This window comes from Kogia breviceps, chromosome 10, assembly GCF_026419965.1.
Source record: "Kogia breviceps isolate mKogBre1 chromosome 10, mKogBre1 haplotype 1, whole genome shotgun sequence".
Taxonomy (NCBI): domain Eukaryota; kingdom Metazoa; phylum Chordata; class Mammalia; order Artiodactyla; family Physeteridae; genus Kogia; species Kogia breviceps.
This window is the reverse complement of record NC_081319.1, coordinates 43,376,747-43,401,571: the sequence shown is the minus strand read 5'-3', so window position 1 is coordinate 43,401,571 and position 24,825 is coordinate 43,376,747. Positions and strand designations below refer to the sequence as shown.

Genomic DNA, 24,825 nt, shown 5'->3' with positions numbered 1-24,825 from the left:
CAGAGAGATTTTTCAACCCCCCCTTAGGGACATTAAGTCCATAACCCCTAATAAATAACTTAAGTAGAGACTGTGTGTTCCGGCACCTCTGAAGCCTCAGCCTCTCCCCTGGCACCGGCCCCAGGTCCCTCCACTCTGTCCAAGTGTCTAATCCTGCACGCAGCACCCATCCAAGCACCCCTCACTGCCTGGACACAACTCCGTCTCAGTAGCTTGACCCTACAGTTAGTCCCAGGTGCCCAAGGGCTGCCATCGCCCTCTTCTCTGCTCAGTCTCCCATGTCCTTCACCTGGAAAGCATGGTCGGATCTGGGGACACAGGTGGAGAGTGCTCTGCAGCTGGAGCCCCAGATCGTTGAGTGGTGACCCAGCTTCAGTGGGGAACTCAGAGGCATATCACTGCGCCTCCTTCACCAACAGATGCAGAGGCCTCTTCCCAGAAAGCCCCAAGAGCAGATGGGTGATGGATGAATGAATGAATGAACGGATGGGTGGACCCTGCTGATCCCAGATTGGATCCCACTTCCCAGGGAGCAGCCCTGTGCTCACCCTGACCTCACTGCCCCCCATTACTCCCAAGACAGCAAGGCCCCATCTGCAGACTTTGACGTCAGATGAACCCATGGTTCTCCCATTGAACCTGGGCCAACACCCAAGAAACCTAGGTTTGAATGCCCTCAGTTCAGACTGTATCTGAGTCCCTGGGAGGAGGATTGATTCTGGCAGTGAAAAGCTGGAAGAAGGACCTCTGTTCTTTGAAGAAAGAATTCAGCAAAGAGACCAAGATAGTGAAAAGATAAAAGCATTTATTAGAAGCAAAGTACATGTGGAAAAAACAAAATATTTGTGGAAGAAACAAAGTAAGTGCGGAAAAAACAAAGTATGTGTGGAAGAGCACACAGGCAAGCTCAGAGGGAGGGGCTTAGGTTGCTTAAATAGGGCCAGTTTTCCAGATTTTTTTTCTGGCCAATCCTCTTCAGATCTGGTCCTGGTGTGGGCACACATTTCTCAGCCAAGATGGATTCCAGCTGGCATCTTCTCCCTCCTTTTGTCCTTCCCGTAGACTGAGGACCTTCTCTGAGCATGTGTCAGGCCAGGAGATCCATGAGAATGCACCCAATCAGGTCCCAATGCTCCCACTGGTATCCCATCTGAAGCATCAGCAGGAGACCAGCTGCAGCCGCTTAGCCTGGGGCCTATCGCCTACCTCAGGATGAGAATTTGTCTTTCCTTTTATAGCCAAACTCTCTATATTCAGGAGTATGGGGGGTTAGGATGAGAGCCTAGGGCCCAGGGTTTAAGCCTCAAGCTGTTTGCCTCTGGCAGCGCTCCTCATAGCCCCGAGGCTGAGCACCCAGGGCGCGGCATTATTTCCACAGGTCCTGAACCTGTTCCTGGCTTTGCTGCTCAGCTCCTTCAGTGCAGACAACCTCACAGCCCCTGACGAGGACGGGGAGATGAACAACCTCCAGCTAGCCCTGGCCCGTATCCAGCGGGGCCTGCGCTTCATCAAGCGGACCACCTGGGACTTCTGCTGTGGGCTTCTGCAGCGGCGGGCTCAGAAGCCTGTGGCCCTCGCCACCCAGGGCCAGCTGCCCGGCTGCGTCACCACCTCCAGCCCTCCACCACCCCCAGAGACAGAGAAGGCGCTGCCAGCCCACAAGGAGACACGGTTTGAGGAAGGCCAACAGCCAGGCCCGGGCACACCCGGGGATCCGGAGCCCATGTGTGTGCCCATCGCCATGGCCGAGTCAGACACGGATGACCAAGAGGAGGATGAGGAGAACAGCCTGAGCACAGAGGAAGAGTCCAGCAAGCAGGTGAGCCCCATCCCCCATCCCAGTCCCAGACCGTGTGTGCAGCACCTACTGTCCAAGGGACCCAGCCTCACTCAGAGCATCTGCCCCAGCAGGGGTGGCCTGGAGGGAGAAGACAGGCCATCCTCCAAAAACCAGCCTCATGGAGGCGTTCTGTAACCAGCTCTCAACCCTCTCTCCCCAGCCCAGCCCAGCCCAGCCCAGGAGGGCATCTTGGGAGGGAAGCTAATTGTACAGAAAGGGAAACTGAGGCACAGTGAGAGAGAGAAGAGAGAGACTTGCTAGGAGTTCCTCATGCGTCTAGGACAGAGCTAGGACACCTGGCCCCCAGACCCTGCCCTGACCTTGTCACCTCCAGGACTAACAAGGTAGAATGTCTTGGTGAGGGAGGAATGTGGCCTCCAGACCTCCCCACTGCCCCTTCCCCTCCTCCCAGGCCCAGGGCTAATTCTGAGATTTAAAAATAAGCATCCCTAAGATGGCAGGTGTCAGAGACAGCACTATCTTATCTCCCAACCTGTTATTTTTAACACTTAGGAATAGAGTCTGGACAAACGGGATGATACCCCTCACCGCCACCCCAGCTCCCTCAGTGTTCTCATGGCCTGAGCTAGGCTCAGATGGCTTCTCCCTAGGTCTCAGGTCAAACAGCGAGGACTGGTTCTCTCTGTTTCGTTGGGCCCATCCAGGCTGCTTCCTCAGGGCCTGCACTGGGTGGGTCTGGCTGAGAAGAGCAGCTGTTCCCTTGCATGGAATTTGATCTGAGGCTCCAGGCTTGATTCCACATCCTCCTGCCTCCCTGTGGTCCCAGAGGCCAGCTTCTGCCCTTTCACTCGGGCTGCCGGACAGCCACAGTGTTGGTTGGGGGAGGGGGAAGCGTTGGCGTTGCCAGGACCACAGCTTCCAATTAGCTCCAGGACGCTCCCAGCACAAGAGTGGAATTCCGCCTGCCCCTCCTTTATCCTCCTCCTTTCCTTCTCTTGAGCCTTTTGGCCCTGGCTCCCTGGGGCCTGTGTGTGTGTGTCTGTGTGTGTGTGTGTGTGTGTCTGTGTGTCGTGCGGGCACACAAGCAAGCAAGCAAGCAAGCTGGGGTGCCATGGGAACTCCTGGGAAAAGTCAGCATGTCCTTCCTAAGTAGAGTTGCCAGCATCTGGGAGCTAGGCATCATAGCACAGCTGTACCCTTCAAGGAGTGGGAGGAGAGGGAGATTTGTCTAGCCTTAGGCCCTTTGCCCGAACCTATCAGAAGCCTCATTCAGCCTCAGGGCACCCGAGGGAGGGGTCTTCAGTGAGATGAGACCTCATGAAGAGGGCAGGAGGCAGTGCCCGGCTGCATGGGCAGGGCCTGAAGCAGAGCCAGGGTCCTAGAAATACTCCGACCTGGTAGCTCACGGGCTGGGGGGTCTCTTCAGCAGGAATCCCAGCCTGTGTCTGGCAGCCCAGAGGCCCTCCTGGAGCCCAGGCCCTGGAGTCAGGTATCAGAGATCACCTCCTCTGGGACCGAGGCCAGTGCAGCTCAGGCAGACTTGCGGCAGCAGCGGAGAACAGAGGCCCCAGCCCCAGGGTGCAGTGAGGTAATGCACACCTTTGTCCCTGAAGCCGGTGGGGCACTGCTGCATGAGAGGCCCTGGGCACAGGCCTGCATTTGCGGCTGGGAACCACAGCCGCCGTCACAGCCAGTGTGGGAGACCCGTCTGCAGAGGGGAGCATGGGCAGCCCTGTCCTGATAGGGGAGACACGGCTTGGGGCCCAGAGCCATGGGGAAATTCTGGAAGCAGCCCCTCAGGACCACGATGCAGGACTAACCCCAAACTTCTGCTTGTTCACCCCCTCCTCACTCGGTTCCTGTGCTTTGGTCCTGTCGGCACATGTTTGTCCTGTGAATCAGCCCATCCCAGGGGACTGTGGGGAACTCTGAGAACAAGTTCTTGGTACACGAGCCACCAGCTGCTTCTCACCTGGACGAAAGCAGAGGCAGCAAACACAAGGCCTGCTGGAGGGTTTTGGGACACAAAAGGGTTTTAATTTGAATTTGCTCCCAACATTTAAAACCCAGAAGCTTTTATCTAAAAAAATCTGCATTTCTGGCTTCTCTTGAAAAAAAAAAAATAAGAAGAGCCGCCCTGCTGGAGATGAGTGGTAACCACCGCCTCCTTGACACCGGCTGGAGCGCTCTGGTTTGCCAGTTCCCACCTGCCTGCCCTCATTCCATCACCTACCTGGCCCTGTAAGCATCTGAGTTTGCAACCCCTGAGCTACCTGGACTGTGGCACAGCTGACCACACCCCACCCCGGCTCTGCCAAGCACCAAGGAAGATGGAGGTCATATGTTCAGAGACAGCACTCAGGGGCCCTTGAACTGCTGCCTGATCTTGGCCCTCAGTCCGGCAGCTGTGACTTGCTCCAACAGGATATTTCTCCTTTGCCTTGTTTCTTACATGAGATGGGCCAGTTGGAGGCTTTGTGATCATGGCCAGTTTGTAAGCACGAGGGCCTGGTGGAATCATCGTCCTGACTGTACAGGTCACACTTCTCCCCCTGGAGGGTCTGACACACCAAGGCTTGTGGTAACAGGAAGACATAGGAGGAACAGAAGGTCACGAACAGAAGGGGCTCCTATACTAGAACGTTGACCTTTGAACGAGTTTTGTAACTTCATCACCTCTTCAAATCCAGTCACAGTGGGAACGAGGGAGAGCGAGGTGGGCTGGGGCTTCCCTGGGAGAAGGACCCCTCATCTCACCTGCAGCAGGATTCTGAGAACTTGTCCTCCCGCATGACAGCTCCAGTGTCTGAAAAGAAAAGCTGCATGAAGACCTCTGACTGCCTCTCCCAGCTCAGTGCCACTCAACAAAGCTGGGAGAAGGACATGACCCTCAAAGCCACGGGAGACCGCCCTGCACCCAGGTGCACTCTCTGCATTCTCACCAGGATCCAACCCTTCCTTATCGCAGACCTCAAGGTTAAAGATGACTTTGAGACAGTGGTGGAGTGAGTAGTGGAAGGAAGGGAAAATAAGGCAACTTTGAGAGCAGAGGCTGCCCAAGAACTCAAACCACCTCGCCCCTAAGTGGAGTGGAGCTTGAGTGGCATGAGGCTGGCTAATTGCGCTGGGGGATGTAGATGTGATCTGAAGCAAATGAAGGCTGCCCTTCCTTTACAGAAGCCCCTTCCACACCATACTTATCATTAAGGTGGGCTCCTAGAAGCAGAACTGGAGCCTGGCTTCCTGTGCTAATGTTTCGTTGAGGGAGTGCCCTCAGGAGAGACCCATAAGGAAGTGAGAGAAGCAGGATGAGGCAAAAGAAGCAGCTCCAGATGGCATGCTGGCTGGATTCCAGCCTCAGCTTGGTGTCCTCCATATCAGTCGGTCACTAGGCGTCAACCACCCCTGGCTTCGATGTAACCACCAAGCCATTTGCAGGGACTGCAGGTCCCTGGCTAAAGACACTTTTCTGGAGAAGGGGCTGGCTAAACAGTATTCATGGCAGCTGGAGATGGGTGCACTGGCCCAAAGAGGGGAAGTGGGCAGAGCTACAACACCCCTATACGCTGGCACCCCACATGTGACACATACAGACACTCATAAGGGCACCTGCACACCCCTCCCTATAATCAAGGAATGCAGGATCAGGGCAGCAGAACCCTGCACAGCTGGGCAGGAAAGCTTCCAGCACCTTCTCACTCTTGTTCCAGGCTCTGTGCATCACACCAGCACCCACATGAATTGAGTGAGAAATATGGGCTGGGTTGCTGGCCTGTTCTTCGCATGTCTGACCTGGTACCTGTGCGTGCCCATGATCCTGGCTCTGACTCTGTTCTGGGTGTGGCATGCCTGTTTCCTCTGTGTGTGCCGAGCTGCCACTATGTGTCCATGTCCCAGTGTGTGTCCCTGTTGCACCCCATGTCTGTTTTACTTCCACCTGGATGCCTTCCCCATTCCCAGGGTTTTCCCAGAACCCTTCACTGACACCCTGTACCCTGCCCTAGACACCAGTAGACCAGAATCACAAACTCAGGAGCCCTAAGATCCAGGCTAGGTGACCTTCATGGCAGGTTCCCATCCACCCAGGCTCAGATTCCCCAGGTGTGCAATGGAGGATAGTCTGGGCACCTCCACTCTGGGAGCCTCAGGCTCCCCCAGACTCTGGGCCTGAGGCTGGAGGCTGCTACGCGGCTCACACTCATGCCCTCACCCACCCTACCCCACGGTCCTGCCCACAGACGCATGAGAACAGTTATTCTGAGGGGAGCACAGCAGACATGACCAACACTGCTGACCTCCTGGAGCAGATCCCTGACCTCGGAGAGGACGTCAAGGATCCAGAGGACTGCTTCACTAAAGGTACTGCCCTGGGTGGACCTGTGGCCCAGCCTCAGCCCTGCCCACTGGGGCAGGAGGACCTGCAGCTCCTGGGGGTAGAGGGCCATGTCGCACCCCACTCTAACCTGGATGCCTGCCATTTTTCCCCCATTCTTCGAGACCCTGGGGGCCCCTCCACCTGCCTATGACATGAGTCATGGCAAGTGTGCCCGTGACGTGCTGGGCTGGGCAGCTGTGGGTCTGCTGCATTTGTGGGACGGTAGCATGACCAGGTGTCCCCGCAGCGGCAAGGACTGGATCTAATTCCCCCTGTTCCCTCAGGCCCTGGCACGGCACCTGGCATATAGTAGGCCCTCTGTAAATATTCAAGGTGGGTGTGGCATGTGGCTGTGCTGGTGATTGGCATCTAGAGCTTTTATGAATCCATGGTATATTCGGAGGGCCGCTGGGGATAAAATGAGGGTTTGCTCTCCATGTGGCACATCATTTGGGGCTATCAGTGAGGAGTCTGCCCTTCCCAAGGCTCAGAAACTGCAAACATGGAGAAAGGCCAGGGACACAGCACCCCAGGGGGTTCTGGTACATTCCCCCAGGGGGAGAGTTTCCCAGATGAGCACAGGACAAGCTGGAGCTCACCCCAACCCCAGCCTTGCCCCTGCCCAGAACTTCCAAGGCCTTCATCTACTTACTGATTACCTAGTCCATCCAGCCTATCCACAGGGTACCTGCTGAGTGTGTGCTCCTGAGGGCAGCACTCACAGTCACCCCTCCCTGCCACCCACCCCCTGCCATGGCCCCACCCACCATGCTGCCCAGTTCATTACCCATACTGTAACCTCTTTCAGTCATTCTTTCAACCATTCAACTTTCTGCCATCAGATATGGGCATTTGCAGGCCCTGGACTGGGTCTGACTCCTCTTCCTCCCCCAAAGGCTGTGTCCAGCGCTGTCCCTGCTGCACCGTGGACACCACGCAGGCCCCAGGGAAGGTCTGGTGGAGGCTGCGCAAGACCTGCTACCACATCGTGGAGCACAGCTGGTTCGAGACGTTCATCATCTTCATGATCCTGCTCAGCAGTGGAGCACTGGTACCCTCCTGGGGATTGGGCAGGGAGGTATGGAGGAGGAGGGGAGGTAGAGAAAGGAGATCTCCAGCTGGAAAACCAGGTCAGAAACTGGGGCGGAGCCTCTGTTGAAAATGCATTTCCCCAGGGCCCCAGATCAGGACCAGCTCATAAACTGTCAACACCCACAGCACGTATGGAGGTCAGCAGAAAGGGCTCACAGAGGTCATCTCTCCAGGCCTCCTTGTTCCACCAAGGGAAGTGATTTGCCCAGATCACAGTGCACAGCTGGCATAGGTCGCAGGTCACCAGTCACCTACACCCAAGCCCTGCTGACACACCCACCTGCACACAGCATCAGACACTCCGTCAGACTGGTTCAATGCAATTAACAATGCAGGCTGATATTACACTGGTAGCTCCACTCATTCCATGTCTTCTAGGGCTAGAGGCCAAGCTATGTAGTTCACACATTATCACATTTAATCCCCATAGCAACCCTTTGTAGAAACATTAAGTAACTCACCCAAAGCCCCACCACTCACAAGCAGCAGATGTGGCATTTGAGCCAAGAGAGTCAGATTCCGAGTCCTTTGTCTTGACTTTCCATTTGTTCAATAGATCTTTACTAAGCTCTCCTTGTATCTACTGGTCCTGTGAGCCATGGAGGAGCAATAGGAGGAAGAGACTATGGCTCTGGCCTCAGGGGCTCCCAGTTTAGTTGGAGAAATCAGATTCAGCAGGTTTGAGATAGTCATAGATCAGCTTGAGAGAGAGTTGAGTAAGAATGGAGTAGATGACTCAGGGTGATGGGAGGTCAGGGAGAACTGGAGCAATCAGGAAGACTCCCTGGAGGAAGCAGATGGAACTGGACTATGGAAAATAATGAGGTTTGTTGAGGCCGGGAGGAGCAGTGAGGCCCTCCAGGGATGGCCTATCTGGTTCCCAAGCACCTTACTCATCTCTCAGAGCCCTTCTAGGAGATGGAACAGCCCTGGAGACGGTTGTGAAAGGTGCTGGTGGGCAGAGAGAGGGGTGATCAGAACAAACAGAAACTTTCCTAGCCCAGAGGGAGCAAGCACCTGATATTGTTGAGGTGTTTAGAACCCCATGGGTGAGCAACTAACAAGGAATGCTTTGGACTATAGAGAGGGAGAGGGCCACTCTGATCCCAGGCTGTTTGCCTTCAGCACATGCTGCCTCCTGTCGGGGCAGGCCATGGGGAGACATTGCAGCTATCACTCCTAAACCTCTGGGCCTCCCATCCCACCCTGTACTGCCCTGCCCCTGTTCCAGAGTGGGCCTGGAGCCATGGCTTGCAGGCTACATGCTGTTTTACCATCAGCAGCTAGAGCCAAATCTCTGTAGGCTTCAGAGAAGGAGGATTTGACAATATGTTAACGAGTTTTGTTTTTAAACAGCCACAAACAAGGGCAGCCAGAGCCATTTAGTCTGGGCTGTGGAGGAAAAGCTCAGCCTAGCATAAGTGAGGAGGAGTTTTGGCAAGCGAATGGTGAATCTCATCAGGGTAGAGAGCCAAGCACTGTAAAAAAAAAAAAAAAAACAAAAAAAAACACATCAATGATATACAGAGAAAAAGAAGTCGGAGTGTGTTATTTAAAGTTATAAACTTGTTTAACAGAAAGCAGACTATGTAGCACTTTGGAATTGCTGAAGAGAAAAATTTTTTAAGAACACAGAGATTTTACAGCAAAAGATGGGGGAAAAAAGGAACAAGGAAACATTAAATCAGGAAACAATATGGCAAAGGCAAGATCAAGCATGTATTTTAATAATAAATGTAACTGGATAAAATTCATCTTTTAAAAGAAAAGGACTCTAAATGGACTGAAGAAAAAAAATCTTCAGCTATGTGTTCTCAAATGACAAATCTGCAACACTGTGACTCAGAAATAGTAAAAGGAAATAATAAGATATAGCAGACAAATGCAAACAATGACAACAAAAATCAGAGTGTTTTTGTTTGTTAATGTTAAACAAGGTTAAATTCAAGGTAAAAATTGAGATAAAACAAAGAGGGTCCAACCTATAGTAAAAATACAACTATTATGAATATATTTGCTTGGGATTTCATAGCACTTATACAAAGCAAAATCAGAAAAAAAGTGGCAACAGTGCAGTAGTACAGTGAGATTTTACCACACTTCTATTAGCGCTTGACAAATCAAGTAGAAAGAACAAGACAATGAGATATGTAAAAAATATGTATAGTTAATAAATTTGATCTAACATAATAATAAAAATAATAGCTAACACTTAAATACTACTGACTATGTGCCAGGCCCTGTTGTAACATTTTACAAACATTAATACATTTAATTCTCATAATAACCCTGTGAGATAGGCACTGTTTTACAGATAAGAAGACTAAGTGTAGCAAAAATAGATTAAAAACAAACTCTTAAAAATGTAAAAGTTATTCTTAAACTTTGGATCAAACAGAAAATAGTTTCATAGTGGGTTCATGGGTGTTCATTATATTAATAAGTAAGAAAATAAATAAAGACTATTCAGGGACCAAAGATGACAGTGTGTCATAAACCAAAGAATACAGTTTAACCAGTTTTATCCACCTGAAATCTAGAAAAATAAGAAAGGAAAAATAGAGGTATAGAAAAATCTTTGACTTGGGAGAAGGGGAAAGAAACTAGAAAATAATAATATCAGTATACTGCATGTGGGATGCAGCCAAAGCTGTAATGAATAAAATTAATAGACTTAACCATTTTCATTATTAAGTAGAAAGAATAAATTCATTAACTCAAGAAATTAGAAATACAACAACAAAATAATCTTAAAGAAAGCAAAGGCGGGACTTCCCTGGTGGTGCAGTGGTTAAGAAACTGCCTGCCAATGCAAGGGACATGGGTTCGGGCCCTGGTCCAGGAAGATCCCACATGCCATGGAGCAAAGAAGCCTGTGCGCCACAACTACGGAGCCTGTGCTCTAGAACCCCCGAGCCACAACTACTAAGCCCATGTGCCACAACTACTGAAGCCCACATGCCTAGAGCCTGTGCTCAGCAACAAGAAAAGCCACCACAGTGAGAGGCCTGCGCACCACAAGAGTAGCCCCCCACTCACTGCAACTAGAGAAAACCCCTCATGCAGCAATGAAGACCCAACACAGCCAAAAATAAATAAATGTAAAAAATATTTTAATAAAGCAAAGGAAGTAATTAATAAAATAAAAACACAAATTAATAAATTAGAAAATAAATAGTAAATCTGATAAAATTTCCAAAGCTGATTCCTTCAAAAATTAAAACAATCAAATAAACCACTAGGTCTAATCTCTTACATCTCCAAGAGTGGATTCTTTCATATTTTCAAGGAAGGAAATAATTTCAATTCCATTTAAAATCTTCTAGGGTATGAACAAAGATGGAAAATGTACAAATTCTTTTTATGAAAGCTAAATAGTGCTGATTTTTAAAACCTTAAGTATACCAGAAGTAAAACCACAGACCAGTTTTCATACTCCATACTAGTGAATAGTGATGCAAAATTCTTAAAATATATGCAAATAGGATCCAGTAAAATATTTGAAAGACTAAATGAGTCATAGTTAGGTATATCCTAAAAAGTCAGAACGATGCCCTACTAGGAAATCTATTTATATTAGTCAGACAAAGATGAAAAACCATATAATTGTCTCAATGAATGCCTAGTTTTTAAAACTTTGGTAAGAATAGAAATAAAATATATTTCCTTTACTTAATGAAAAACTTACTTTCAAATTAACTTCTTCCATCATCATTAGTAGTAAAGCACTAGAAACATTTTTATTAAAGTCAGGAATAAGAAAAGGATGATTTAACTACCGTTTAGCTGTTTTTCATTATTTAATAATAATCTTGATGTACTAGCCAGTGCAATTAATCAAGAAAATTAAACATACAGTATAAATATCAGAAAAACAGAATTTAAGTTAATATAGTCAAGTAAAAAATGAGTTTAAAATAATAGAAATATATCATTCCTTGTAGATAGTGATTGCTTAGAAAAATTTTAAAACCTATTAAAAACATTATATGGGGGCTTCCTGGGTGGCGCAGTGGTTGAGAATCTGCCTGCTGATGCAGGGGACATGGATTTGTGCCCCGGTCTGGGAAGATCCCACATGCCGCGGAGCGGCTGGGCCCGTGAGCCATGGCTGCTGAGCCTGTGCATCCAGAGCCTGTGCTCTGCCACAGGAGAGGCCACAACAGTGAGAGGCCCGTGTACCACACACACACACAAAAAAATTATATGGCCAGTTATAAAACAAATATACAAATAATTGTTGCTGTTGTTTTATACCTAACAGAAACCACTTAGTCACAAGTAACATTTCTCCAATAGTCCTTACATGCCAGGCATTGTAGCCATAAAATAATTGGGAATGAATATAACATGGAATGTATAAGAGGTACATGAAGAAAACTATTAAACTTGCCTAAGGAGTGTAAAAGAAGACAAACAGATAAACATACTATAAATATACTCTGGTCTTGGGCAGAAAGACTGTATTAGTTCCTAAAACTAATGAGTTATTAAACTCACAGCAGTAATAAATTTCTAACATTTTAAAGGGAATTTTACAAACATTGCTTAAGTTTATCTTATAGATTATGAAAAATGGCCAGGAAAATTCATATGACACTAATTCAGGAATAGACTAAGAGAGCAGTAGAACCACACCGAGGTTGGAAATACATTTAAGCAAATATAGAAATGTGGTAGATGATAGTGTTGACTTCTACTCTATGGATTTAAAGCGGGTTCTTTAATAAAGTGTTAGGACACTTGACTAGTCACTCTGAAAAAAATATTAAAATATATATTTGCTCCAACCAAAATATATTAGATTTTTAAAATTGTAATATAAAACAATGAAACGAGAAAGGAAGGAAGGAAGGAAGGAAGGAAAAAAGGAAAAGGAAAAGGAAGGTCATTTTTTTTCTAGCCTTGGAATAGGCAAGGGCTTTCTTTTTGCTTTTTTCTTTTCTTTTTTTTTCATATGTAGCTCATTTAAAAATTTTTTGTAGTCTTTTAAAATTTTTTTATACATTAAAAATATTAATTTATTTATTCATTCATTTATTTTTGGCTGCACCAGGTCTTAGGTGTGGCACGCAAGATCTTTGTTGTGGCATGTGGGATCTTTAGTTGCGGCATGCGGACTTCTCAGTTGTGGCACATGGACTCTTAGTTGCAACATGCAGACTCTTAGTTGTGGTATGCATTCAGGATCTAGTTCCTGGACCAGGGATCCAACCCAGGCCCCCTGCACTGGAAGCACAGAGTCTTACCCACTGGACCACCAGGGAACTCCCTATAGTCTTTTTTAAATTAAATTTTTATGCTATATTGGAGTATAGTTGATTTACAATGTTGTGTTCATTTCAGATGTACAGCAAAGTTATTCAGTTATAAATATACATATATCCATTCTTTTTCAGATTCTTTTCCCATATAGGTTATTACAGAATATTGAGTAGAGTTCCCTGTGCTATACAATAGACCCTTGTTGATTATCTATTTTATATATAGTAGTGTGTATATATCAATCCCCAAATCCTAATTTATCCCTCCCCCCCTGCAACCTTTCCCCTTTGGCAACCATAAGTTTGTTTTTTCATGTTTGTGAGACTGTTTCTATTTTGTAAATATGTTCATTTATATCATTTCTTTTAGATTCCACATATAAGTGATATCATATGATATTTGTCTTTCTCTGTCTGATTTCACTCACTATGATAATCTCCAGGTCCATCCATGTTGCTGCAATGGCATTATTTCATTCTTTTTTATGGCTGAGTAATTAATATTCCATTGTACATATGTATCACATCTTCTTTATCCATTCATCTGTAGATGGACATTTAGGTTGCTTCCATGTGTTGGCTGTTGTAAATAGTGCTGTAATGAACACTGGGGTGCATGCATCTTTTTGAATTATGGTTTTCTCCAGAAATATGCCCAGGAGTGGGATTGCTGGATCATATGGTAGTTCTATTTTTACTTTTTAAGGAACTTCCATACTGTTCTTCATAGTGGTTGTACCAATTTACATTCCCACCAACAATGTAGGAGGGTTCCCTTTTCTCCACACTCTCTCCAGCACTTACTGTTCGTAGTCTTTTTGATGATGGCCACTCTGACTGGTGTGAGGTGATACCTCATTGTAGTTTTGATTTGCATTTCCTAATAATTAGTAATGTTGAGCATCCTTTCATGTGCATTTTGCCATCTGTATGTCTTCTTTGGAAAGGTGTCTATTTAGATCTTCTGCCCATTTTTGATTGGAGAGTTTATTTTTTTTGATACTGAGCTGTTTGTGTATTTTAGAGATTAATCCATTATTGGTCACTTTGTTTGCAAATATTTTCTTCCATTTTGTGGGTTGCATTTTTTGTTTTGTTTATGGTTTCTTTTGCTGTGCAAAAGCTTTTGATTATAATTAGGTCCCATTTGCTTGTGTTTGTTTTTATTTTCATTACTCTAGAAGGTGGATCCAGAAAGATATTGTTGCAATTTATGTCAAAGAGTGTTCTGCCTATGTTTTCTTCTAAGAGTTTATAGTATCTGGTCTAACATTTAGGTCTTTAATCCACTTTGAGTTTATTTTTGTGTATGGTGATTGTGAGAGAATGTTATAATTTCATTCTTTTACATGTAGCTGTCCAGTTTTCCCATCACCACTTATTGAAGAGACTGTCTTTTCTCCATTGTATAGTATTGCCTCCTTTGTCATAGATTAATTGACTGCAGGTACCTGGGCTTATTTCTGGGCTTTCTATCCTGTTCCATTGATCTATATTTTTTTGTGCCAGTACCATACTGTTTTCATTACTGTAGCTTTGTAGTATCATCTGAAGTCAGGGAACCTGATTCCTACGGCTCCGTTTTTCTTTCTCAAGATTGCTTTGGCTATTCAGTGTCTTTTGTGTTTCTATACAATTTTTAAAAAATGTTTTCTAGTTCTGCAATAAATAACATTGGTAATTTCATAAGGATTGCATTAAATCTGTAGATTGCCTTGGGTGGTATAGTCATTTTGACAATATTGATTCTTCCAACCCAAGGACATGGTATATCTTTCCATCTGTTTGTGTCATCTTCGATTTCTGTCATCAGTGTCTTATAGTTTTTGGAGTATAGGTCTTTTGCCTGCTTAGGTAGGTTTATTCTTAGGTATTTTATTCTTTTTGAGATGATAGTAAATGGGATTATTTCCTATTCTTAGGTATTTTATTCTTTTTGAGATGATAGTAAATGGGATTATTTCCTTAATTTCTTTTTCTGATCTTTCATTGTTAGTGTATAGAAATGCAACAGATTTCTGCATATTAATTTTATATCCTGCAACTTTACCAAATTCACTGATGAGCTCTAGTAGTTTTCTGGTAGCATTTTTAGGATTTTCTAGGTATAGTGAGTGTGTCATGTCATCTGTAAACAGTAACAGTTTTACTTCTCCTTTTCCACCTTGATTTCCTTTTATTTCTTTTTCTTCTCGGATTGCTGTATCTAGGACTTCCAAAACTATGATGAATAAAAGTGACAAGAGTGGACATCCTTGCCTTGTTCCTGATCTTAGCGAGAATGTTTTCAGCTTTTCACCACTGAGTATGATGTTAGCTGTGGGCTTTTCATATATGTACTTTATTATGTTGAGTAGGTTCCTTCCATGCCCATGTTCTGGAGAGTTTTTAATCATAAATGGGTGTTGAATTTTGTCAAAAGCGTTTTCTACATCTGTTGAGATGATCACATGGTTTTTATCCTTCAATTTGTTGATGTGGTGTATCACACTGACTGATTTGTGGATATTGAAAAATCCTTGCATCCGTGGGATAAATTCCACTTGATCATGGGGTATGATCCTTTTAAGATATTATTGGATTTGCTTTGCTAGTATTTTGTTGAGGGTTTTTGTATTTATGTTCATCGGTGATATTGGCCTGTAATTTTCTTTTTTTGTGGTATCTTCATATGTTTTTGGTATCAGGGTAATGGTGGCCTCATAGAATGAGTTTGGGAGTGTTTTATCCTCTGCAATTGTTTGAAATAGTCTCAGTAGGATGGGTGTTAATTCTTCTCTAAATGTTTGATAGAATTCACCTGTGAAGCTATCTGGTGCTGGACTTTAGTTTGTTGGAAGATTTTTAATCACAGTTTCAATTTCATTACTGTGATTGGTCTGTACACATTTTCTATTTCTTCCTAGTTCAGTCTTGGAAGATTGTACCTTTCTAAGAATTTGTCCACTTTTTCCAGGTTGTCCATTTTATTGCCATATAGTTGCTTGTAGTAGTCTCTTATGATCCTTTGTATTTCTGTGGTGTCCATTGTAACTTCTTGTTTTTTTTCATTCTCAATTTTATTGATTTGAGTCCTCTCCCTTTTTTTCCCTTGATGAAACCTGGCTAAAGTTTTATCAATTTTGTTTATCTTTTCAAAGAACCAGCTTTTAGTTTCATTGATCTTTTCTACTCTTTTCTTTGTTTCTATTTTATTTCTGCTCTGATCTTTATGATTTCTTTCCTTCTACTAACTTTGAGTTTTGTTTGTTCTTCTCTAGTTGCTTTAGGTGTAAGATTAGGTTGTTTATTTGTGATTTTTCTTGTTTCCTGAGGTAAGATTGTATTGCTATAAACTTCCCTCTTAGAACTGCTTTTGCCATATCCCATAAGTTTTGGGGTTTTTAAAAACTTTTTTTATTTTTTTAACATCTTTATTTGAGTGTAACTGTTTTACAATAGTGTGTTAGTTTCTCCTTTACAACAAAGTGAATCAGTTATACATATACATATGTTCCCATATCTCTCCCCTCTTGCATCACCCTCTCTCCCACCCTCCCTATCCCACCCCTCTAGGTGGTCACAAAGCACAGAGGTGATCTCCCTGTGCTATGCGGCAGCTTCCCACTAGCTATCTAATTTACATTTGGTAGTGTGTATATGTCCCTGACACTCTCTCACTTTGTCACAGCTTACCTTTCCCCCTCCCCATATCCTCAAGTCCATGCTCTAGTAGGTCTGTGTTTTATTCCCATCCTACCACTAATCCCTTCATGACATTTTTTTTTCTTAGATTCCATATATATGTGTTAGCATACGGTATTTGCTTTTCTCCTTCTGACTTACTTCACTCTTTATGACAGACTCCAGGTCTATCCACCTCATTACAAATAACTCAGTTTCATTTCTTTTTATGGCTGAGTAATATTCCATTGTATATATGTGCCACATCTTCCTTATCCATTCATCTGTTGATGGACACTTAGGTTGCTTCCATGTCCTGGCTATCATAATTAGAGCTGCAATAAACATTTTGATACATGACTGTTTTTGAATTATGGTTTTCTTAGGGTATATGCCTAGTAGTGGGATTGCGGGGTCTTAGGGTAGTCCTATTTGTAGTTTTTTAAGGAACCTCCATACTGTTCTCCATAGTGGCTGTATCAATTTACATCCCCACCAGCAGTGCAAGAGTGTTCCCTTTTCTCAACACCCTCTCCAGCATTTATTGTTTCTACAGTTTTTGATGATGGCCAATCAGACCGGTGTGAGATGATATCTCATTGTAGTTTTGATTTGCATTTCTCTAATGATTAATGATGTTGAGCATTCTTTCATGTGTTTGTTGGCAATCTGTATATCTTCTTTGGAGAAATGTGTATTTAGTTCTTCTGCCCATTTTTGGATTGGGTTGTTTTTTTGTTATTGAGCTGCCTGAGTTGCTTATAAATTTTGGATATTAATCCTTTGTCAGTTGCTTCATTTGCAAATATTTTCTCCCATTCTGAGGGTTGTCTTTTGGTCTTGTTTATGGTATCCTTTGCTGTGCAAAAGCTTTTAAGTTTCATTAGATCCCATTTGTTTATTTTTGTTTTTATTTCCATTTCTCTAGGAGATGGGTCAAAAAGGATCTTGCTGTGATTTATATCATAGAGTGTTCTGCCTATGTTTTTCTCTAAGAGTTTGATAGTGTCTGGCCTTACATTTAGGTCTTTAACCCATTTTGAGTTTATTTTTGTGTGTGGTGTTAGGGAGTGTTCTAATTTCATACTTTTACAGGTAGCTGTCCAGTTTTCCCAGCACCACTTATTGAAGAGGCTGTCTTTTCTCCACTGTATATCCTTCCCACCTTTATCAAAATAAGGTGACCATATGTGTGTTGGTTTATCTCTGGACTTTCTATCCTGTTCCATTGATCTATATTTCTGTTTTTGTGCCAGTACCATACTGTCTTGATTACTGTAGCCTTGTAGTAGAGTCTGAAGTCAGGGAGCCTGATTCCTCCAGCTCCATTTTTTGTTCTCAAGATTGCTTTGGCTATTCGGGGTCTTTTGTGTTTCCATACAAATTGTGAAATTTTTTGTTCTAGTTCTGTAAAAAATGCCAGTGGTGTTTGATAGGGATTGCATTGAATCTGTAGATTGCTTTGGGTAGTAGAGTCATTTTCACAATGTTGATTCTTCCAATCCAAGAACATGGTATATTTCTCCACCTATTTGTATCATCTTTAATTTCTTTCATCAGTGTCTTATCGTTTTCTGCATACAAGTCTTTTTTCTCCTTAGGTAGGTTTATTCCTACATATTTTATTCTTTTTGTTGGAATGGTAAATGGGAGTGTTTTCTTAATTTCACTCTCAGATTTTTCATCATTAGTGTATAAGAATGCCAGAGATTTCTGTGCATTAATTTTGTATCCTGCTACTTTACCAAATTCATTGATTAGCTCTAGTAGTTTTGTGGTAGCATCCTTAGTATTCTCTATGTATAGTATCATGTCATCTGCAAACAGTGACAGCTTTACTTCTTCTTTTCCTATTTGGATTCCTTTTATTTCTTTTTCTTTTCTGATTGCTGTGGCTAGAATTTCCAAAACTATGTTGAATAAGAGTGGTGAGAGTGGGCAACCTTGTCTTGTTCCTGATCTTAGTGGAAATGGTTTCAGTTTTTCACCATTGAGAACAATGCTGGCTGTGGATTTGTCATATATGGCCTTTATTATGTTGAGGAAAGTTCCCTGTATGCCTACTTTCTGCAGGGTTTTTATCATAAATGGGTGTTGAATTTTGTCAAAAGCTTTCTCTTCATCTATTGAGATGATCATATGGTTTTTCTCCTTCAGTTTGTTGATATGGTGTATCATGTTGATTGATTTGCATATATTGAAGAATCCTTGCATTCCTGGAATAAACCCCACTTGATCATGGTGTATGATCCTTTTAATGAGCTGTTGGATTCTGTTTGCTAGTATTTTGTTGAGGATTTTTCCATCTGTGTTCATCAGTGATATTGGCCTGTAGTTTTCTTTCTTTGTGACGTCTTTGTCTGGTTTTGGTATCAGGGTTATGGTGGCCTCATAGAATGAGTTTGGGAGTGTTCCTCCTTCTGCTATCTTTTGGAAGAGTTTGAGAAGGATAGGTGTTAGGTCTTCTCTAAATGTTTGATAGAATTCGCCTGTGAAGCCATCTGGTCCTGGGCTTTTGTTTGTTGTAAGATTTTTAATCACAGTTTCAATTTCAGTGCTTGTGATTGGTCTATTCATATTTTCTATTTCTTCCTGGTTCAGTCTCGGCAGCTTGTGAATTTCTAAGAATTTGTCCGTTTCTTCCAGGTTGTCCATTTTATTGGCATAGAGTTGCTTGTAGTAATCTCTAATAATCTTTTGTATTTCTGCAGTGTCAGTTGTTATGTCTCCTTTTTCATTTCTAATTCTATTGATTTGAGTCTTCTCCCTTTTTTTCTTGATGAGTCTGGCTAATGGTTTATCAATTTTATTTATCTTCTCAAAGAACCAGCTTTTAGTTTTATTGATCTTTGCTATTGTTTCCTTCATTTCATTTTCATTTATTTCTGATCTGATCTTTATGATTTCTTTCCTTCTGCTAAATTTGGGGTTTTTTTGTTCGTATTTCTCTAATTGCTTTAGGTGCAAAGTTAGGTTGTTTATTCGAGATGTTTCCTGTTTCTTAAGGTATGATTGTATTGCTATAAACTTCCCTCTTAGAACTGCTTTTGCTGTATCCCATAGCTTTTGGGTCGTTGTGTCTCCATTGTCATTTGTTTCTAATTATTTTTTGATTTCCTCTTTGATTTCTTCAGTGATCACTTTGTTATTAAATAGTGTATTGTTTAGCCTCCATGTGTTTGTATTTTTTACAGATCTTTTCCTGTAATTGATATCTAGTCTCATAGTGTTGTGGTCGGAAAAGATACTTGATACAATTTCAATTTTCTTAAATTTGACAAGGCTAGATTTGTGACCCAATATATGAACTATCCTGGAGAATGTTCCATGAGCACTTGAGAAAAATGTGTATTCTGTTGTTTTTGGATGGAATGTCCTTTAAATATCAAGTAAGTCCATCTTGTGTAATGTATCATTTAAAGCTTGTGTTTCCTTATTTATTTTCATTTTGGATGATCTGTCCATTGGTGAAAGTGGGGTGTTAAAGTCCCCTACTATGATTGTGTTACTGTCAATTTCCCCTTTTATGGCTGTTAGTATTTGCCTTATGCCTGGAGAATGTTCCATGAGCACTTGAGAAAAATGTGTATTCTGTTGTTTTTGGATGGAATGTCCTTTAAATATCAAGTAAGTCCATCTTGTGTAATGTATCATTTAAAGCTTGTGTTTCCTTATTTATTTTCATTTTGGATGATCTGTCCATTGGTGAAAGTGGGGTGTTAAAGTCCCCTACTATGATTGTGTTACTGTCAATTTCCCCTTTTATGGCTGTTAGTATTTGCCTTATGTATTGAGGTGCTCCTATGTTGGGTGCATAAATATTTACAATTGTTATATCTTCTTCATGGATCAATCCCTTGATCATTATGTAGTGTCCTTCTTTGTCTCTTGTAATAGTTTTTATTTTAAAGTCTATTTTGTCTGATATGAGAATTGCTACTCCAGCTTTCTCTTGATTTCCATTTGCATGGAATATCTTTTTCCATCCCCTCACTTTCAGTCTGTAAGTGTCCCTAGGTCTGAAGTGGGTCTCTTGTAGACAGCATATATATGGGTCTTGTTTTTGTATCCATTCAGCCAGTCTGTGTCTTTTGGTGGGAGCATTTAATCGATTTACATTTAAGGTAATTATCGATATGTATGTTCCTATTACCATTTAGTTAATTGTTTCGGGTTTTTCTTGTAGGTCTTTTCCTTCTCTTGTGTTTCTTGCCTAGAGAAGTTCCTTTAGCATTTGTTGTAAAGCTGGTTTGGTGGTGCTGAACTCTCTCAGCTTTTGCTTGTCTGTAAAGGTTTTAATTTCTCCATCAAATCTGAATGAGATCCTTGCTGGGTAGAGTAATCTTGGTTGTAGGTTTTTCTCCATCACTTTATGTATGTCCTGCCACTCCCTTCTGGCCTGTAGAGTTTCTGCTGAAAGATCAGATGTTAACCTTATGGGGATTCCCTTGTGTGTTATTTGTTGTTTTTCCCTTGCTGCTTTTAATATGTTTTCTTTGTATTTAATTTTTGACAGTTTGATTATTATGTGTCTTGGTGTGTTTATCCTTGGGTTTATCCTGTATGGGACTCTCTGTGCTTCCTGGACTTGATTGACTATTTCCTTTCCTATATTAGGGAAGTTTTCAACTATAATCTCTTCAAATATTTTCTCAGTCCCTTTCTTTTTCTCTTCTTCTTCTGGGACCCCTATAATTTGAATGTTGGTGCATTTAATGTTGTCCCAGAGGTCTCTGAGACTGTCCTCAGTTCTTTTCATTCTTTTTTCTTTATTCTGCTCTGCAGTAGTTATTTCCACTATTTTATCTTCCAGGTCACTTATCCATCCTTCTGCCTCAGTTATTCTTCTACTGATCCCATCTAGAATATTTTTCATTTCATTTATTGTGTTGCTCATCGTTGCTTGCTTCCTCTTTATTTCTTGTAGGTCCTTGTTAACTGTTTCTTGCAATTTGTCTATTCTATTTCCAAGATTTTGAATCATCTTTACTATCATTATTCTGAATTCTTTTTCAGGTAGACTGCCTATTACCTCTTCATTTGTTAGGTTTGGTGTGTTTTTATCTTGCTCCTTGATCTGCTGTGTGTTTTTCTGTCTTCTCATTTTGCTTATCTTACTGTGTTTGGGGTCTCCTTTTTGCAGGCTGCAGGTTCATAGTTCCTGTTGTTTTTGGTGGCTGTCCCCAGTGGCTGAGGTTGGTTCAGTGGCTTGAGTAGGTTTCCTGGTTGGGGGGACTAGTGCCTCTGTTCTGGTGGATGACGCTGGATCTTGTCTTTCTGGTGGGCAGGTCCACGTCTGGTGGTGTGTTTGGGGATGTTGGTAGCCTCATTATGATTTTAGGCAGCCTCTCTGCTAATGGATGGGGCTGTAGACCTGTCTTGCTCTTTGTTGGGCATAGGGTGTCCAGCACTGTTCATTGCTGGTCCTTGAGTGAAGCTGGGTCTTGGTGTTGAGATGGAGGTCTCTGGGAGATTTTTGCCATTTGATATTACGTGGAGCTGGGAGGTCTCTTGTGGACCAGTGTCCTGAGGTTGGTTCTCCCACCTCAGAGACACAGCCTTGACACCTGGCTGGAGTGCCAAGAGCCTTTAATCCACACGGCTCAAAATAAAAGGGAGAAAAAAATAGAAAGGAAAGAAAGGAAGGAAGGAAGAAAGAAAGGAAGGGAAGGGAGGGAGGAAGAAAGGAAGGGAGGAAGGAAGAAAGGAAGGAAGGAAGAAAGGAAGGAAGGGAGGAAGGAAGAGAGGAAGGAAGGAAGGAAGGAGGGAAGGAGGAAAGAAAGGAAGGAAGAAAGGAAGAAAGAAAGGGAGAAGACAAAATAAAGTAGGATAAAATATAGTTATTAAAATAAAAAATAATTATTAAGGAGAAAAATTTCTATTAAAGAAAAAAAAAAACCAAAAAAAAAAACCAAAAAAAAACGGGTCGGTCTAACCCTAGGACAAATGGTGAAAACAAAGCTATACAGACAAAATCTCACATAGCAGCACACACTCACAAAAAGAAAAAAGGGGAAAATAATAGTATATCTTGCTCCCAAAGTCCACCTCCTCAACTTGGGATATTTCGCTGTCTATTCAGGTTTTCCACAGATGCAGGGCACTTCAAATTGACTGTGGATCTTTAATCCACTGCTTCTGAGGCAGCTGGGAGAGACCTCCCCCTCTGTTCGCACAACTCCTGTGGTTCAGCTCTGGACTTGGCCCCGCCTCTGCGCGTAGTTGTCCGAGGGCGTCTGCCCTTCGCTCAGACAGGACGGGGTTAAAGGAGCAGCTGATCCGGGCGCTCTGGCACAGGCCAGGGGGAGGGAAGGGCACGGATGTGGGGCGAGCCTGCGAAGGCAGAGGCCGGCGTGATGCTGCACCGGCCCGAGGCGCACCGCGCGTTTTCCCGGGAAAATCCCTGGATCTCGGGGCCCTGGCGGTGGCGGGCTGCACAGGCTCCCGGGAGGGGCGGTGTGGAGAGTGACCTGTGCTCGCACACAGGCCTCTTGGTGGCGGCAGCAGCAACCCTAGCGTCCCACACCCATCTCTGCTGTCTGCGTCGACAGCCGCGGCTCGCGCCCATTTCTGGAGCTCCTTTAAGCGGCGCGCTTAAACCCCTCTCCTCGCGCACCAGGAAGCAAAGAGGGAAGAAAAGGTCTCTGGCCTCTTCGGCAGCTCCAGACTTCAACCGGACTCCCTCCCGGCTAGCCGTGGTGCACTAGCCCCTTCAGGCTGTTTTCACTCTGCCAACTCCAGACCTTTCCCTGGGATCCGACTGAAGCCCGAGGCTCAGCTCCCCGCCCCGCCCGCCCCGGCGGGTGAGCAGACAAGCCTCTTGGGCTGGTGAGTGCTTGTCGGCACCGATCCTCTGTGGAATCTCTCCGCTTTGCCCTCCGCACCCTGTTGCTGCGCTCTCCTCCGCGGCTCCGAAGCTTCCCCCCTCCACCACCCGCAGTCTCTGCCTGCGAAGGGGCTTCTAGTGTGTGGGAACCTTTCCTCCTTCACGGCTCCCTCCCACTTGGTGCAGGTCCTGTTCCTATTCTTTGTCTCTGTTTATTCTTTTTTCTTTTGCCCTACCCAGGTACGTGGGGAGTTTCTTGCCTTTTGGGAGGTCTGAGGTCTTCTGCCCGCGTTCGGTGGGTGTTCTATAGGAGAAGTTCCACGTGTAGATGTATTTCTGATGTATCTGTGAGGAGGAAGGTGATCCCCGCGTCTTACTCTTCCGCCATCTTCTCACCTCCCCTGTCCCATAGGTTTTGGATCATCGTGCTTTCATTTTCACTTGTCTCATTTCCTTTGTCATCTATTTTTTGATGTCCTCCTTGATTTCTCCAGTGATCCATTGGTTGTTTATTAACATATTGTTTAGCCTCCACATGTTTGTGTTTTTTACAGTTTTTTTTCTTGTAGTTGATTTCTAATCTCATAACATTTTGTTTGGAAAATATGCTTGATATGATTCCAATTTTCTTAATTTTACTGAGGCTCACTTTGTGGCCCAGCATATGGTCAATCCTGGAGAATATTCCATGTAAACTTGAGAAGAATGTGTATTCTGCTGCTTCTGGATGGAATGCTGTATAAATATCAGTTAAGTCTATATGGTCTAATGTGTCATTTAAGGCCTGTGTTTCCTTATTGATCTTCTGTCTGGATGATCCGTCCATTGATGAAAGTAGGGTGTTAAAGTCCCCCACTATTGTTGTGTTACTGTTGATTTTTCCTTTTATGGCTGTTCGTATTTGCCTTATATGTTGGGGTGCTCCTATTTTTTGTAAGTATATATTTTGGGTGCATATATACTTACAATTGTTATATCTTCTTCTTGGATTGATCCCTTGATCATTTTTATGTGTCCTTCTTTGTCTCTTTTAGCAGTCTTTATTTTAAAGTCTATTTTGTCTGATATGAGTATTGCTACTCCAGCTTTCTTTTGATTTCCCTTTGCATGGAATACCTTTTTCCATCCCCTCACTTTCAGTCTGTATGTGTCCCTAGATCTGAAATGGGTCTCTTGTAGACAGCATATATACGGGTCTTGTTTTTGTATCCATTCAGGCAGTCTGTGTCTTTTAGTTGGAGTGTTTAATCTTTTTACATTTAAGGTAATTATTAATATGTATGTTCTTATTGCCATTTTATTCATTATTTTTGGTTTTTTTAGGTCTTTTTTCTTACCTTCCTGTTTTGTTCTCTCCTCTTGTGATTTGATGACTATCTTTAGTGTTGTGTTTGGATTCCTTTTTCTTTTCCATGTGTGTATCCATTGTAGATTTTTTGTTTGTCATTACCATGAGGTTTTGATATAGCAGTCTGTATATATACAAGGTTGTTTTAAGTTGCTGGTCTCTTAATTTCAAATGCATTTCCAATATCCTGCATTTGTACTCTCCTCTTCTCACAATTGCTGGTTTTGATGTCATATTTGTATGTGGATGATTTCTTACCTTTACTGCATATTTGCTTTTACCAGTGAGCTTTCCCATTTTAATTTTCTTGTTTCTAGTTGTGACTTTTTCTTTTCCACCTAGAGAAGTTCCTTTAGCATTTGTTGTAAAGGTGGCTTGGTGGTGCTGAATTCTCTTAGCTTTTGCTGGTCTGTGAAGCTTTTGATTTTTCCATTGAATCTGAATGAGAGCCTTGCT

At 43.5% G+C, this 24,825-nt stretch overlaps 1 protein-coding gene across 1 annotated transcript in view; it reads left to right on the top strand.

Annotated features, from left to right (window-relative positions):
• SCN5A (sodium voltage-gated channel alpha subunit 5) overlaps positions 1-24,825 on the top strand; it is a 111,343-nt gene that overhangs the window by 64,372 nt on the left and 22,146 nt on the right. Inside the window, exons 17-20 of the mRNA XM_059075922.2 lie at positions 1,379-1,819; positions 3,228-3,389; positions 6,040-6,160; positions 7,073-7,227. Coding sequence (XP_058931905.1) covers positions 1,379-1,819; positions 3,228-3,389; positions 6,040-6,160; positions 7,073-7,227 — 879 coding nt within the window. The remainder of the gene's footprint in view (positions 1-1,378; positions 1,820-3,227; positions 3,390-6,039; positions 6,161-7,072; positions 7,228-24,825) is intronic.